This window comes from Mesoplodon mirus, assembly GCF_964341445.2.
Source record: "Mesoplodon mirus genome assembly, chromosome: 4".
Classification (NCBI taxonomy): domain Eukaryota; kingdom Metazoa; phylum Chordata; class Mammalia; order Artiodactyla; family Ziphiidae; genus Mesoplodon; species Mesoplodon mirus.
In genome coordinates, this window is record NC_138979.1 from 56496696 (window position 1) to 56512759 (window position 16064).

General features: G+C 50.9%; 1 protein-coding gene across 1 annotated transcript; it reads right to left on the bottom strand.

The window, feature by feature from the left end:
* Positions 1–5658: 5658 nt before the first annotated feature.
* Positions 5659–8519, bottom strand: LOC309802480 (cyclin-dependent kinase 16-like). Its single transcript, XM_082618071.1, has 2 exons — positions 6872–8519; positions 5659–6561 (listed from the first exon to the last, which is right to left on the bottom strand). Exons 1-2 carry the CDS (start codon positions 8322–8324, stop codon positions 6521–6523), a joined length of 1494 nt encoding a protein of 497 aa, XP_082474197.1. The 5' UTR covers positions 8325–8519; the 3' UTR covers positions 5659–6520.
* Positions 8520–16064: the final 7545 nt, after the last annotated feature.

A 16064-nucleotide genomic window follows, 5' to 3' on the forward strand; every position in this document is an offset into this window, starting at 1 on the left:
CCCCTGTGAGCCTCTGCACCCACCTGGTCACAGTGGCTGTTTGCAGGCAGCCTCTCCATCACCCCCAAGCACTCCGGCCCCTCCTGCCTCTGCTCAGCCTCCGGCTCCCCTTCCCTCCCTAGGCTGGGGAGGAGGCTCTGCCCGTTCAGCTCCATCTCCTCCCTGAGAGAGCGGAAGGACAGAGGGGCGGAGCCAAGATGGACAGCCCACCCCAACGCCCCTGGGAAAGACTGGACCCTTGTTCCCAACCATCTCACACTCAAAATTCACCTCAGTCCTTATTCTCAGGCCCCTCCCTGTGGTAGGCATAGGCCACACCCCACCCACCACCTGGCACCTCCTTCCTTTGTGCAGTGACACCACCACCCCAGGGCCCCCAGCCGTCAGGGTCCTGCGCCTGTGTGCTGACCCTGGTTATGCCTCATCACACTGAGTATTGAGTCTGTTCATTTCCACCAGATGTGGCGCCTCAAGGACAGGAACCATGTTTCCTTCATTCCTAAGGCTGATGCCACTCAAAGCCTGGCGAAGGAAACTTCCCGGGTGGACCCTGTGATGGGAGCTTCTCATGGAGCCAAATCTGCCCAGGGAAGGTGTGTTTCCTGACGACAGGGTGTTCAACACCTGTCTCTTTCCAAAATACTCTCTCCGCCAACAAAGACCACCTTGCTGGCAAAACAATACGCTCAAAAATGATGTTCTCACCATTCACTTCCAAAAAAGGAAAACAGTAAGCATGTTTCCAGTGCCTAACACATGCCGTTAATCTCTAATTCTAGAATAATCCTTCAAAGGAGCAACTGTGGCTGCCATTTTACAGGCTAAGAAACTAAGACTCAGAGAAGTTAAGCCGCTTGCCCAGGTCACACAGCTCACAGTCCAAGCTTGGACCTCCAAGCTCTCCCGTGCAGTCCACCGACCTGCAGAGAGGCCCAAGTGTGACCTTGGGTCGCATTACCTCTCTGGCCTCGGCTTCCTCATCTGGAGAGTGGGAAAACAGGAGGACCTCCCTCACAGGTCGGTTCACGAGAACTGAATGAGACAATCCATGAGGAAGCTGGCACGTGGTACCCTCCCACACGTAGCCATCCTCCTGCTTAGCTCAATGCTGTCTGGAGGGTTAGCTTCCTGCCTTCATCCACTCTACGGCCCCTTCCTGGGGAAGGAGGGGGAGGCACACTCCTGCATGATAAGTGAACCAATAAACCAATCTTTTTGTCTGGGTGGGTATAAATTATATAGCAGGAAGCTTTTGGGGTTGGTGTCCTCTGTGGCATTAGAAGTACCATTAATTATGTATTAGGTGTTTGAAAGGAAAAGACATCAGTAGCCTATAGGATGCATTTGCCTAGTAATAGAGGATTGATTAGATGCAGTATTTATACTGAGGGCTACTGGGATTCAGGTCCCCGGTTTCACAGTGGTGGTAAATTACAGCCACAAAAATCTCTGCGATAGTAAATAATGGCGTCCCAATTGCTGACGGAATTCCCGGTGCCTGTTGATGAGAAGTGGGCAGCCACCCAGTCACTTCTGGAGGAAAGCAGGACAGGGCCCCACGACCCCGCTGCTGGGGGTCTGGTTCTCATGGTGGGTGACTCCGACTCCCAACCCAGCTCTGAGCTGGGCCATAAACACCTGCTCAACTCAGTCTGCAGATGCTCCAGAGAAAGGCTGGAAGCTGCTTCCTAAACCTGGATTTTGCTAAAGGCTCTTCTGCGACTCCCTCTGGGAGTTAGATGCTTGAGGAAAAAGAAAATGCATGTGTCGCTTCTCCAACTGCAAGGGTGTGTGTCCCCTTTTAATGAGGAGGGATGGAGGAGAGCTGCTCCCACTCCTGGAGAGATGAAGGCCACTGAAACCCCTGTAATCTGGAGCCCAGGAGTGCTGCCCAGAGGTGGCAGGGACAGGATCCTACCTGAGCAGCAGTGACAATAATAACAGGCAACACTAATGAGTGTTCACTGTGCGCCCGGCCAGGTCGAAGCCCACTGCATGGATTAACTCAACCCTCAAAGCAGCTCTGTGCAGCAGGTGCTGTCACAACCCCACTGTACAGGTGAGGAAACTGAGGCACAGAAAGGTCTCCCCTAGTGATCAGCATTGTCCCCTCCCTGACTTCCTTTGTGCTTTTACTTAAACATCACTTTTTTTTTTTTTAATTTCTTGGCTGCGTTGGGACTTCGTTGCTGCGCGTGGGCTTTGTCTAGTTGTGGCGAGCGGGGGCTACTCTTCATTGTGGTACGCGTGCTTCTCATTGCGGTGGCTTCTCTTGTTGCAGAGCACGGGCTCTAGGGGCATGGCCTTCAGTAGTTTGTGGCACGTGGGCTCAGTAGTTGTGGCACATGGGCTTAGTTGCTCCACCGCATGTGGGATCTTCCTGGACCAAGGCTCAAACCCGTGTCCCCTGCCTTGGCAGGCGGATTCTTAACTACTGCGCCACGAGGGAAGTCCCAAACATCACCTTTTTATTGAGACCTTCCCTAACCACTGTTTAAAACTGTATTCCCATCCCCACTCCATCACTCCCTTGTCACCTTCAGATATGCTCTATCACCTACTTATTTTGTTCATAGGCTGGCTGCCTCCACTAGAATGTAAGTTCCACAAGGGCAGGGATTTCAATCTGTTCATCTTGTGTCATTCACTTCTGTATCCCTAACAGCTAGAACAGGGTCCAGCACATAACAAATGCTCCATCAAAGTGTGTTGAATAAGTAAAGGCTGAGTCACCTGCCCAAGGTCACCCAGCTTTTAAATGGCAGAGCTTAGGTTCAAACCCAGGAACCCTGGTCCCTGACCCAGGAAGGACCTTCTCCCACTGCTGAATGAAACTCCCTAGGCAACGGTGATCTCTGAGTCTTTTCTGTTCCCCTGAACTGAGTTGGGAATACCAGGGCTTCTGATAGCAGCCCCCGCCTGACTTTTTTGGGCAAAGACAAGCAGACTTGAAAACAGACCCTCTCCAAATAACCCTTGTGTCATGGACTGAATGTTTGTGCCCCCCCACAAGATTCTCATGTTGCAGCTGTAACGCCAGGGTGGTTGTATTTGGTGTAAGGAAGTCATTAAGGTCAAGTGAGGTCATAAGGGTGGGACCCTGATCCAATACGATTAGCATTCTTACAAGAAGAGTCACCAGAAAGCACTCTCTCTCCCTCTCTCTCTCTCTCCACCCTCCCCCACCCCCCGCCACCCTCTGTGAGTGAGCACATACCCAGGAAAAGCCATGTGAGCACACAGCAAGAAGGCAGCTGTCTGCAAGCCAGCAGGAGAGCTCTCAGTAGAACCCAAATTGGCGGGAATCTTGATCCTGGACTTCCAGGCTCCAGAGCTGCGAGAATATGAATTTCTGTTGTTTAAGCCACCCAGTCTATGGTACTGTGTTATAGCAGTCTGAGCAGACTAACATACTCTGTCATTGCTGAGTGCTGAATGGGTCTCTCGTCTGCTCAAGAATGCTGATGGCTCTCCACTGCCTGCAGGGTAAGGTCCAGACTGCAGCACCTGGTCCCAACTGGGTATTAATTAATTGACTAATGGCGGCTGAATCAGACCCTACTTAGGTGCCTTCCTGGACTTGCTCTGCCGCAGCTTCCTCCCATACCATCCATCAGTTACTTTCTCAATGGAGAGCCAGGCTGCTACCATTGCATCTCACCTAACACCACCACCACCGTCTCAGCCTCCCCTGGGATGAGGCTCTGGCACAGCCTCCCCTGCATCCAACACAGGAGCCATAGCAGCTCCAGTGCCCAGGTTCAATCCACTGGACATAAGGAGGTGCTGGCGGTTCTCACTTCTGGACTCAGCTGAGGCGCCATACCACAGGGCATGGGATTTGGCTTCCCCAGTGGCTGCCCAGAAGGGCCAGGTGACATGACCCAGAAATGCAAGGGAGTTTCCTCATGGGGAAAACTGGAACCAATGAGAGACCAAGATGCTGGCTGATAGACTCTCTGCCTTCTTCTACCTTGGGCAAACTGTTCTGTGTCACACTGGTTCCACTCAGCTTAACCACAGACATCCCTCATGAGTAAGTAACTGACTGGCTTTCTTTCCTCACTTCCTTACAAAGCTGTGGCTGGTCAGCATTTGCTTTTCCTCCTTTGTTGCCTACCTTCCCTTCTCTTCTCACTCTCCTTGCCCTGGGACTGCACCCCTACCCCCAGGATAGCATTAGCACTAAGTTTTGCCTCCAGCTCTGTTTTCTGGGAACCTAAAATATACTCAGTCATGGATGGCCCTTGGTGCCAGTAGGGCTTTACTCAGAGTAAAGACCAAAAGAGAAGATGAATTATTGACTTTGAGAAGGAAATAAGATACTGCTGACCCTTTGATGGGGGAAAGTGATCCAAAAATCCATGGAGACACAGACAAAGAATCTCCTGCTTCCCATGCTGCCCCTGGAAATGCTTCCACCCATGGGAAGGCAAAAGCAGCCCAGGTTCCCTGGGGACTTGACTTCCTGAAAGACACTGAAGGGATTCAAGCCTGTTGCTAGTCTGAGGAGCATCTGATAAACAATTTATACGAGAGTGTAAAAGACATACTACGGAACCTCTGTTTTCAGAGGGAGCCCATGAGAACTGCTGATGCTAACATTTACTGAGTCTTTATTGTGTTCCAGGAACTAAGCTAAGCCCTTTACCTGCACTGTTCATTTAATCGTCACAAAAACCCTATGTACTGTTATTAGTATTAAGTACAATTGTTATTGCCCCTTTCACAGATGAGAAAATGGGTGCAAGTTAGGTAACATGCCAGAAACCACACAGAAAGGACTCAACCCATATCTAAAGAGGGAATGCTGAGCACAGTGATGGCCCATAAGGAAGATACTTTGGGGGTACAGCCCTCCTAAGGAAGCCTTTTGGGTTGGTATTTTCTGTGGCATTAGAAATATCATTACTTCTGTACTAGGTAGGGATGTATGTACAACATGATAAATATAATTAACACTGCTGTAGTTACACATGAAAGTTGTTAGGAGAATAAATCCTAGGAGTTCTCATCACAAGAAAAATTTTTTTCTATTTCTTTAATTTTGTGTCTACATGAGATGATGGATGTTCACTAAACTTATTGTGATCATCACTTCGTGATGTATGTAAGTCACATCATTATACCGTACACCTTAAATTTATACAGTGCTGTATGTCAATTATATCTCAATAAAACTGGAAAAAAATTAATGAATATACATATATACATATATATACGTAATGTATTAGGTATTTGAAAAGAAAAAACATCCTTTGCTCCTTTGTTTCCCATAAGGCCAGCCCTGGCCTCAAGTTCCCTCGCCAGCCAGAGATGGGTAGAGAGGTGCTGAAACATCCAAAGTGAACCCCCTCACAGGGGGAAGTCGGTGGTGGCTTGAGAAGCAGGCAACAGGGCATATGTTGGAGTGTATTTGTCTCTGGCTCCCATATGACATAGGTGGCTCTGGCCAAAAGCAACTGCCAGTGGAATAAGAAAGTCTCCTCCCCCCAGCTGCTCCTCCCAGGGTCCCAGGGCCTCTACCCACCAACCAATCCCTCTGCTCAACGGAGGGAAAAGCAGAGGTTTCTTGGGCTTTCATTCTTTTTTTTTTTTTTTCACTTTAGACTTTTTAATATTTCATACAGCGATTATGGTGCATTCAGGAACCCACCCCTCCCAAACCCCCCTGGGAAGGCCCCTGCCCTCCCACCCCATTTGAGGGCCCCAGGGTTTAGAGTGAAGGGGAGGTAACCACCCATCTGGAGACTGACCCCAGAGACTGTCCCTGCCCTGCCTCATCTTCCCCAGGGGTTAGGGGGTAACGCCTGGGCACACACCCCCCCATGTGCCCCTCTGTCCCTGCCTGTGCACATAGACACACTATGGCTCCTCGCTGAGTTGGTCAGTTCCTGGCAGGGCCCCTACTCAACAGCACCGAGTGGGACGGGGGCAAGAGGGCTGGGCTAGGGAGACCCTGAGAAGGAGGCCCCTGCTATGGGACTGCAGGAGGGAAAGAGTGGGGACCCCGCACCTCATCCATCTCCCAGAGAGTCTCCAGTAGTCCCCAAGTCCCCCTGCAGCTGGGGATGGCAGGTGGGGGTCGGAAGGCGAGTGGTCGAGGCATGCTTTCCCTTAGCTGACCCCAGGGTCTGGTGATGGTCAGGGTTTTGAATAGGGGTTGTGTCCCTGCCATGGAAAGGCTGGGAGCGGGGCTTCGTTGCACAAAATACTGTGGGAGGGCCACACAGTGGGTGGGGCCCAGCCAGCCTGTATACAGAGATACTGCATTTAAAAAATGAAAACCTCATTTAAAATAATTAAAAAACAACAATGAATGAAACAAACAAAAAGGCCCACACAACATGAGGCAGGTGGGGCAGGCAGGAAAGCAGACAGGGGAGCCTCAGATCCAAGGCATCACTGTGCCTTGTCTGAGTTGAGATCCCCAGCCTGGGCTAGCTCCAGACCCCTGGCTTGCCATGGGGCAGTGGCTCTGTGGGGGCAGGGCATGATGGGGAGGGGTATAGGCCTGGCCTCAGTGTGGGAGGCTGGCACGGCCATGCTGTCCGCCGGCAACTACCGAGACAGAAAGAGAGAGAGACACACAGACAGACAGATCAGGCGAAGGAACGATGAGAACTTTGTTAGCACCCAGCAGACAGGCTAATGGGTGGGCCGACAGGCCAATGGTCGGGTGTTCAGACAGGCAGCAGGGGACATGTGGGCAGGCGAGCATGAGTCAGGCAGGTAGGCAGGCAGCAAGCAGGGAGGATGATGCAGTTGGGGGCTGCCCTGTGAGGGGTATGGCATCCCTCCAGCTACTGCCTGCTGGGACCTCGGTCTGTGGCTTAGAACTCGGTGTCCACCACTCGGAAAGCTGGCCTGCCTGAGTCAGGCATTGACGAAGACTGAATGCTGGCCTCTTTTTGTAGCTGGATCTCCTTTAGTGCAAATATGGAAGTAGTGTCAGGAAGTTTGTGGATCCGTTCCCCCAGACTGAGGAAGAATGGATGTTTCATGGCATCTTCTGCGGAGATCCGACTGTGACCTTCAAACTGCAGCAGCTTGGTGAGGAGGTCAGCCCCATCACTGTCAAGTCGGGGTGCATGGCTCAAAAGGGCCTCGGCTCGGTACTTGGGGTAGTTGTATGTCTTGAACTCTTCATTGGACAGGATGCCCGGCCATGTCTCCTCAGTTGGGGTTCCCAAGATGCAGAAGATGAAGTGCAGCTGTTCCTCCACCGTGAAGCCCAGGAAGAGGAGCTGGCGTGTGGCCATCTCATAGAAGATGCAGCCCACACACCACATGTCAATCTGAGTGGAGTAGTCTGTGGACCCGAGCAGGAGGTCGGGGGGCCGGTACCACAGTGTTACCACCTTATTGGAGTAGGTCTTCATTGGAATTGACTTGGCCCGGGCCAGGCCAAAGTCGGCCAGCTTGAGCTCTCCTCTCTCACTGATGAGCAGGTTCTGGGGCTTGAGGTCTCGGTGTAGCACCTTCTGCCGGTGGCAGTAGGCCAGGCCACGGAGCAGCTGGAACAGGAACAGTTTCACATTGTGCATGTTGATGACGTTCCCACAGTCATCCAGGTACTGCTTCAGGTCCTTGTCCAGGTACTCAAAGACAAGAGTGAGGGACTTCTCCGTGTGAATAATGTCGTGTAGCGTGACGCTGTTGGCGTGTTTGAGGCCCTTGAGCAGGGACACTTCCCAGATGGCGGTGCAGGGTGCCCCCTCTTCGTGTTTCAGTCTGATCTCCTTGAGTGCCACGAGGTTGTCTGTGAGCTTGCTTTTGCCTTTGTAGACGGTGGCATAGGTACCCTCTCCCAGCTTGTCCAGCTTGATGTAGGTCTCCAGTTTGCCAAAGCCAATCTCAGACAGGCTGACACGGCGGAGGCGGCGGCGGAGGGGCTTGTCGAAGATGGGGCTATTGAGGGTCAGCTTCTCAAGGTAGCCCTCGGGCAGCCGGATGTCGGCTGGTAGTGATAGGCGCTTGTTGATGTCCTCAGTGGAGATCTTGCGTGGAGGATGGTTGCGCACGCACACCCTCACTGGTGACTGCACCTCATCCGAGGACGTGGCTGAAGCCTGGTTACTTTCCCCGTCAGACCCCATCTTCAAGTCTTCGTGTACAATCTCTGGTGCAGAGGTGAGTGGGCCCCGTCCAGAGCGAGGTTCACCAGGGGCAGCACATGTGGAGCCCTCTCCAAGGTCACTGCCGCCGCCACTGCCACTCTCATCCAGGCCTATCTGTTCAGGGGCACCATTGGTCTTATCTACACCTCGGTCCCCTCGGAAGGCCATTGACGGCTGCCGTTTGATTTTCTTCATCCGATCCATGGCCAACGGCGGGGGCGCGCGAGCAATGTCAACGCCGCGGGACCGGCGCGGTGGCTCCTGGGGCAGCGGTCCGGGCTGAGGCCGCTCGACCTCCTTCTCCTCCTGTTCGCCGCAGGCGCCCGTCCCAGTAGTCTTCGGCCATGGCTGCTGGGCCCGGGCCGCCGCCGGCTGAGGAGGAGGAGGAGGAGGAGGAGGAGGAGGAGGAGGAGGAGGAGGCGGCGGCGGTGGCTGAGGCGGAGGCGGCGTCCCGCTCATCCGGCCATGAGCTTGGCCGCTGCGGGCGATGCCCCTGGGCTCGCTGGCGCCGGCTAGAATCCGAGAGCTCACGGCGGCTCGCGGTTCAGAGCCGACTCTAGCAGCAATTCTTAATATAATGACCTTGAAGAAGAGCAACTCCATTTTACCTTGAAAACTGCATAACTGAAAGCAGAGTCTATGTAGACAATGCAAATGATATGCATGTAATATGCAACCGTTATGCAAATGACCCAGGGCCGGGTCAGGGCTAAGGCGCCCAGTGGCCTCTAGAGGGAGGTAGAGGAAAGCGAACCCAGGGTAGTTAGGACCTGGGGTCAGGAACCAGGTGAATGCTTTGGCTGGGAGCACCTTAGAGAGGACCCACGTCCACGGCACTGTGAACCTTCCCAACCCCACGGACTCTTCCAGTCACACCAGCGCTGCACTACATACACGTGTGCACACACATACACACATACAACTGTTGTCACCACACTGACACACATATTAAAACACACTCACAGAAACACACAGTCATGCTGTCATGAAACACTGACACACAGACACCCAGCCGTTCACAAAGACACACAGTGACGCACAGACACCCAGCCATTCACAAAGACACAGACTCACTTACACACCTACCCACTCCACCACACACATGGATGAACGCGAACACATATGCAGACACACACACGTAGAAACATACCAACACGGACACAAACACAGATGTACACATCTCCATGCTGACCCAGTGCAGCCAGTCTGATAAATCTATCTGGAAAAGAAAACAATCTAGACGTACTGAATACCTACTTTGTGCCAGGCATGGTGCAGGAACTTTAAATCCTCATTTGATCTTCACGAAGCAAGATTAAGAAGTGGGATGTAGGGGGGTGAATATTCCAATATTTACTAACATGGAAAAGGAAACCCAAAGGTGAGCGGATAGGCCTGAACTTACCCAGTAAGCAGCCGGAAAGAGAGAGACCCAGCTTCGTAGGGTACCATGAAGCCACGCCATTCCCCCTCCCCCAGCAGAGCCTTCCCTGTACACAGTGGGACACAGACATCACTGCCAGCTCTTCACTCCTCCACCTTGTGGTCCTCCCCAGCCAGCGGCTAACCTCTGGCTTCCTCAGAGACACTCCTGCCCTTCTCCATCTGGCCCTTTCATCACTTTGGCTGGGGTGTGCTCTACCATGTGACCTCACGTTAATTCTGGCCTTAGTATAATCTAATTTGGAAATCTCCTGGGGGAGGAAGGCAACCATTTCTTTCAACCCAAATGGGATACAAGACTGGATTTTCAGTCTCTGCCTGTCTCTGGGTGAATGTTCACACTAGAAGAATGACACTTTCCCCAAAAGTATACAAACTTTAAATGCCACTCTGCCCACCACTTCCTACACACACACACACACACACACACACACACACACACACACACACACACACAAAAACACTGAAAAGGAAATGTGCTTTTCAGGGCAAAGAATGAGTAATATTTGTCACTTCCTGCCATTAAGTCACCATGTCACTTTGGGCAAGTCACCCACCATCCCAGGGTCTCAGTTTCTTCATTTGCCTCATTTGAGAGATAAGACAAGCTGATTCTCAAGGCCCCTCCCTCCCCCACCTTCCATCTCCCTGATAGCACAAGAGCCTAAGGCTGGCAGTTGCCCTGCGATGTTCCCCAGAACAGTCCCCTGACCTTGGGGACTCACTGCTAACGCTTGGATCTGAGAGGAGCACAGGCCTGGGCCCTGCCAGGGAAGGACAAGGTCAACCACAGCCCCAGGGGTTAGGATTCGGCCATCACCCCCGGGCCTCTGGCCTGCCTACCTGAGATATTCTATGTCCCCCTGGTAGCCTCAGAGGTTCAAAAGGGAGGTCAGCTTGGAGCAGGGGAACCCTGAGATATAATAAGGCCGTGATTTCGGAGCAAGTTGGAAGAGTTGCAAAATGCCACATTGAGGGTTTCGAGTGTATTTTAGGAACTTCGGCTCTTTCCAAATTAATATTCATGGGGGGCTTCCCTGGTGGCGCAGTGGTTGAGAGTCCGCCTGCCGATGCAGGGGACACGGGTTCGTGCCCCGGTCCGGGAGGATCCCACATGCTGCGGAGCGGCTGGGCCCGTGAGCCATGGCTGCTGGGCCTGCACGTCCGGAGCCTGTGCTCCGCAATGGGAGAGGCCACAGCAGTGAGAGGCCTGCGTACCGCAAAAAAAAAAAAAAAAAAAAAAAAAAAAAAAAAAATATTCATGGGGACAGGCATGCCATTTATTTGCATACGTAGATTGTTGCTCATCCACAACAGGATAAAAAAGTTTTGGGGTGTTATTATTTACTGTAGTTATTTTAAACTTGGATGATAAACCAGTCAAGTCAGGCAGGGGGAGGGCAGCTTCCAAGGGCAGGAGTAGGTTTTAAATAATTTTCTATCTGAGGAAAGGTGGGTTCCAGATACCCAGGAATGAGTCACGCCGACCCTGACCGGCAGCATCAATTCCAGGACAGCCCTTCCAAGGTCATCCCATTCAGCCCCTACCTCAGAAAGCCTGGCCACCTCACATGGTCCCACAGAAGCCTTTGGGAAACCAAGCCCACCACTATCACTCAAGGTCATGGTTGAGAGGCAGGCAGGCACAGATAAGGAGTGTGACTTTGGGCAAGCCACTTGAGCCCTTGTTTCTGAGGATAATGACCTGCTTTGCAAAGTTGTAAAATACACACTAGAAAGTTATGGAGAGGGATGGTGGTGATGGCTGCATAATATTATGAAGTATTTAATACTAGTGAACTGTACACTTCAAAATGGTTAAGATGGTAAATTTTATGTTATGTGTATTTTATCACAATAAAAATAAAATTTTTTTTAAAAGGACAGGGCTTCCCTGGTGGCGCAGTGGTTGAGAGTCCGCCTGCCGATGCAGGGGACACGGGTTCATGCCCCGGTCCGGGAAGGTCCCACATGCCGCGGAGCGGCTGGGCCCGTGAGCCATGGCCGCGGAGCCTGCGCGTCCGGAGCCTGTGCTCTGCAACGGGGGAGGCCACGACAGTCAGAGGCCCGCGTACCGCAAAAAAAAAAAATAATAATAAAATAAAATAAAATAATTTTAAAAGGACAAACTTGAAAATAAATGCACCAAAAAAGTGCTTGTTAAAGTGTGAAGCCCTAACCAAGGTAGCCGTTGTTATGGTATCTTCTCTGCTAGCGTAACTGGCATCCACTCCTCCCACGCACCTTCAGGGAAGCCTCCATCCCCTGCCACTGCCATCCAAAGCCACCCGAGGATCTGAGAACCATTATCCTGCTCTTTACTAGCTTCACTTCTCTTTTCTGCATCAAATAACACCCTAACTACTCCACCAGAAAGCAGTGAGTCCACTGGGAGAATCTAGAGGTTCCCAAATTACTCCAGAGTCCTTGTACTCTGATCAAAGAGCCCTGAAACCTGGTGAGGGTTCATAGGGAAGGAGGCAGTGAAGCCTAGTAGCAAATTCAGGGGCTCTGAGTCATGCAGACCTGCATGGAATCCAGACACTGCCAATGTCCAGTGGGACCTTGGCTGCTCAATTTCTCTGAGCCTCAACCTTCTCGTCTGTACGATAAGGCTAATACTATTCTACCTACCTCTTGAGATAGTGGTGCATGCAAAGGTCCAAAATGTGGTTTCTGTTATTAGGATTGCAGAACAATCATCCACAGTTCTAGCATTAACTCTTTCAGAGCTCTGGGGGCGCTCTTTCAGAGCACTCAACATTTGTTCTCAAGCAGGGGTTCCTTAGGCACTGAAGTACTCGTGTTGTGCTTTCATTTCAGTGATCAAGTAGTCACACTCAGTCGCAAGGCAGCTTTGCATCAGCGTCTGTTGTTGCACCAGAATTAAAGAGAGCTCCTTTAATTGCTGTGGGCTAATGAGAAAAAAGTGGCTGCCTGACACACAAATGCTTTTGTGCCAAGGGCTGGCCAGATGACCCTTCAGCACATTGTAGGAACAAAAGCTTCACAGTTGTTCAAGCTAAGAAAAGCAGGGGGAGAGTTGAGTCACCACAGGGCGTGTGGTGGAGGAAGCAACCAAAACCATGATCATGTAGCAAGGGCTGATGTAGTCTTAGCACAAGAGCATCTATCATGTTAAATTAATATTGTTAATCTGAATGTTATTGGCTTTGTAGTTTGCATTTTAATTTATAAACTTGTTTGGGTGCTAAGACTATGTATGAGCTATAAGCATAAGTTGTTTATGTCTAGTTTTGTGTTTATATATATAATATATATATATATTATATTAAAAATTTAAGACAATATTGGAGGTCTGTGGGAAGCATTTTCCCCCTTTTTTTTTTTTTAATTTATTTTTGGCTGCACTGGGTCTTCATTGCTGCACGCGGGCTTTCTCTAGTTACAGTGCGCAGGGGCTACTCTTCGTTGTGGTGCGCGGGCTTCTCATTGCAGTGACTTCTCTTGTTGTGGAGCACAGGCTCTAGGCACGTGAGCTTCAGTAGTTGTGGCGCACGGGCTTAGTTGCTCCACGGCATGTGGGATCTTCCTGGACCAGGGCTCAAACCGTGTCCCCTGCCTTGGCAGGCGGATTCTTAACCACTGCGCCACCAGGGAAGTCCTTCTCCCTTTAAAATGGAACCATCTGTACATTTCTCAAGTTTTAAAACCATTGACCTAAAGATTAATGCAGAGACCAAGCCTAAAAATCAGGCTAATTGTTCATTTTCTTCTACAGTGGATGGGCAGAAGGGAGGTTTGGCTGAGAAGAAACTGCAATAGGTGAAGGCTAAGTGATTTGCCCAAGGTCACTCATAGGTCAATCTCCACACTCACGATCCCTACCTTGGATGTCAGGGAAGTCTCTGGACTCTTGGGTAAATTCCTTCCTCCTTTGCTCCTGAAACATCTTATTCTACTTTGACTGAACAATAAAGGCTAATAAACAAGTGGCTTTCTCTGCACCCCAGCTCCTCTCCCCACCACACCTCAGAGCCAAAATTTCATCCAAGTCCTGCGGAAAAGTGGATTCCTCTCCCAGCTCCAGGTAGAGGCTTCCAGAGGCTCCCAGCTCAAAGTGCTCCAAGGATGTCCAGAATAAAAGATTTCCTGTCTATTGTGAAGGGATAGTGAACATAGTATGAAGAAGATTCCACCCACAGATCTTTGCAGAGCCTGCCCCTTTCCCACTTCTGACACCAGCATCACCAACAGGTAGACACTGAGCCCTGCTCAGTGCTGGCTCCTGGGGAGAAGGAATAAACCAGTTTCAAGGAGCTGGTTTGTTAGGGAGGTGAGACCTACACAGACAGAGCCCAGGTGAAGATGAACCAGCCAGCAGATAATCAACAGCTCGGTTGTGTACTGGAGAGACGGGAGTTGTAGGAGCTCAGGGGAGAGGTAGATCAATGAGAGATGGCAGAGATGGAAGCCCCCTAGAAGGTGGGGGCCCAGAGCTGAGCTGTAAAGGCTGAGTGGGACCTGGCTGAGTGGAGGGAAGTGATCATTTCAGCCAGTTGCAAAAGCTGTGAGAAGGCAACAGCGTTCCTGAGGCAGTGAGAAAGCTGGAGATGGGCAGCCCTCACCTCCTACCAAGCTCCCCTCCTTCTCTCCACTGTCACCTTCCTGCTTATCCTTGGACTTACCAGGGGAGTTCTCACCTCAGGGCCTTTGCACTTACTATCCCCTCTGCCTGGTGTCCCTACTCCCAGAGACCCACATGGCATCCCTCCTCTCAGTCTCTGCTCAAATGTCACCATCAGAGAGGCTTTCCCTGACCACACTGCATCCCATCACCATACATACCCTTTCACCTTGCTAGTTTTCTTCATTGCAACAAGCGTAAAGTATATAATGTGTTCATTTTTTACCACCTGTCTCCCCCACTTCATTGCAAGCTCCATGAAGGCAAGGGCTTTGTTTTGTTCCCTGCTATACTGAGTATGTGATCAATGATCAGTATTTACAGAATGAATGAATGAATGAATGAATGAGACGAAAGAAGAATGCTATAAAGGATGGCAGAATGCCAGTCAAAGCTCCTGGAGGTAGCAGAGACCTCCTTCCTGTTGACAGGTCAGCAGTGTCTTCCTTCCACAGGTAAGACACCAGAGACACAGAACAGGAGTGGTTGCAGGCGAGGGTGGATGGATACAAAGGGTCAAGTGGGGGTAAAGGGAGGGCAGAGGAGTTCAGAAAACCTGGCTCAGATCCAGCTTGATCCCGCTAGCAGAATGTTTTATGCTGTCAAAGGAATCTCTGGCCCAGGCTTGAGGGTGGCAGGAAAGATAGTCAAGGTAAAAAGGTGAGGGGTCAAAATGAGCCACAACCTAACTGGGGGTGGAAGGTCTTCAGGAAAGAGTTGTTGTAAACATCAGAGTTTAAAAAGTCCCCCAACATGCAAGAGAGGGCCTGAGTCTTATCAGAGACAAGAGACAGAAGGAGGCTGTGGGACACAGCAAATGGGGAAAAGAGACTGGGAGAACAGGGCACCCATAGGTCAGGAGAATGTCAGGAAGAAGCCACTTAACCTCTCCCAGCCTCCACTTCCTCATCTGTAAAATGATGACCATAATCCCAACCTCACAGGGTGGTTACAAGGCTGAGTTAAAACAACTCCCCAAAATCACCTAAACTAGTGCCCGGCATATAGTAGGCAGGCATTCATCAAATTGAGTCCCGTCTCCAAAGTGAGGTTAAGGTAAAAAGGGTGAAGATTAACTGACTTTTCAAGAAAATAATCTTATTTCCCTTATTCCTGTGATTTATTAATTCAATAAATATTCACTGGGGCTTCCCTGGTGGTGCAGTGGTTGAGAGTCCACCTGCCGATGCAGGGGACACGGGTTCGTGCCCTGGTCCAGGAAGATCCCACATGCCGCAGAGCGGCTGGGCCCATGAGCCATGGCCACTGAGCCTGCGCGTCCGGAGCCTGTGCTCCGCAACGGGAGAGGCCACAACAGTGAGATGCCCGCGTACCGCAAAAAAAAAAAAAAAAAAAATTCACTGAAGTACCCTGTGCTTGCATGTCACAACTGGATACAAAGAAGGATCCACTCCCACCCCATCTCAGACCTCGACGGCCTTACATCCAATTGGGAAGACGAGGAACATTTCAACAAAATGCTGAACAATGACCCTAGAGTGTATTATGAAGTACCGAATTTGTGGTATAGGCAATAATTGCTACAGAAGTTCAGGGGAAGGAAAGATTGATGCTTCGAGATGGCTGTGGGCTCTGGTGGTCAGGGAAGGTCAAATGAGGATGTGGCTCTAACAATGGCCTTGAAGGAAAGGATGGTTTGGCTTAAACACAGAGAAAGGCAGAACTTGAAGCCGAGTCAAACGTGGTGGTGAGTCCTGACAGGTAAAGATGGGGAGAAAGGATGCAGGCAGATTGTGGAGACTTATGAAGGTCAATGTGAGGAGTTTGGGCTTCATCCAGTGAATACGGTGGGGAAAAATGACATTTTAGGATGACTTGAAGGAGGGAGATAG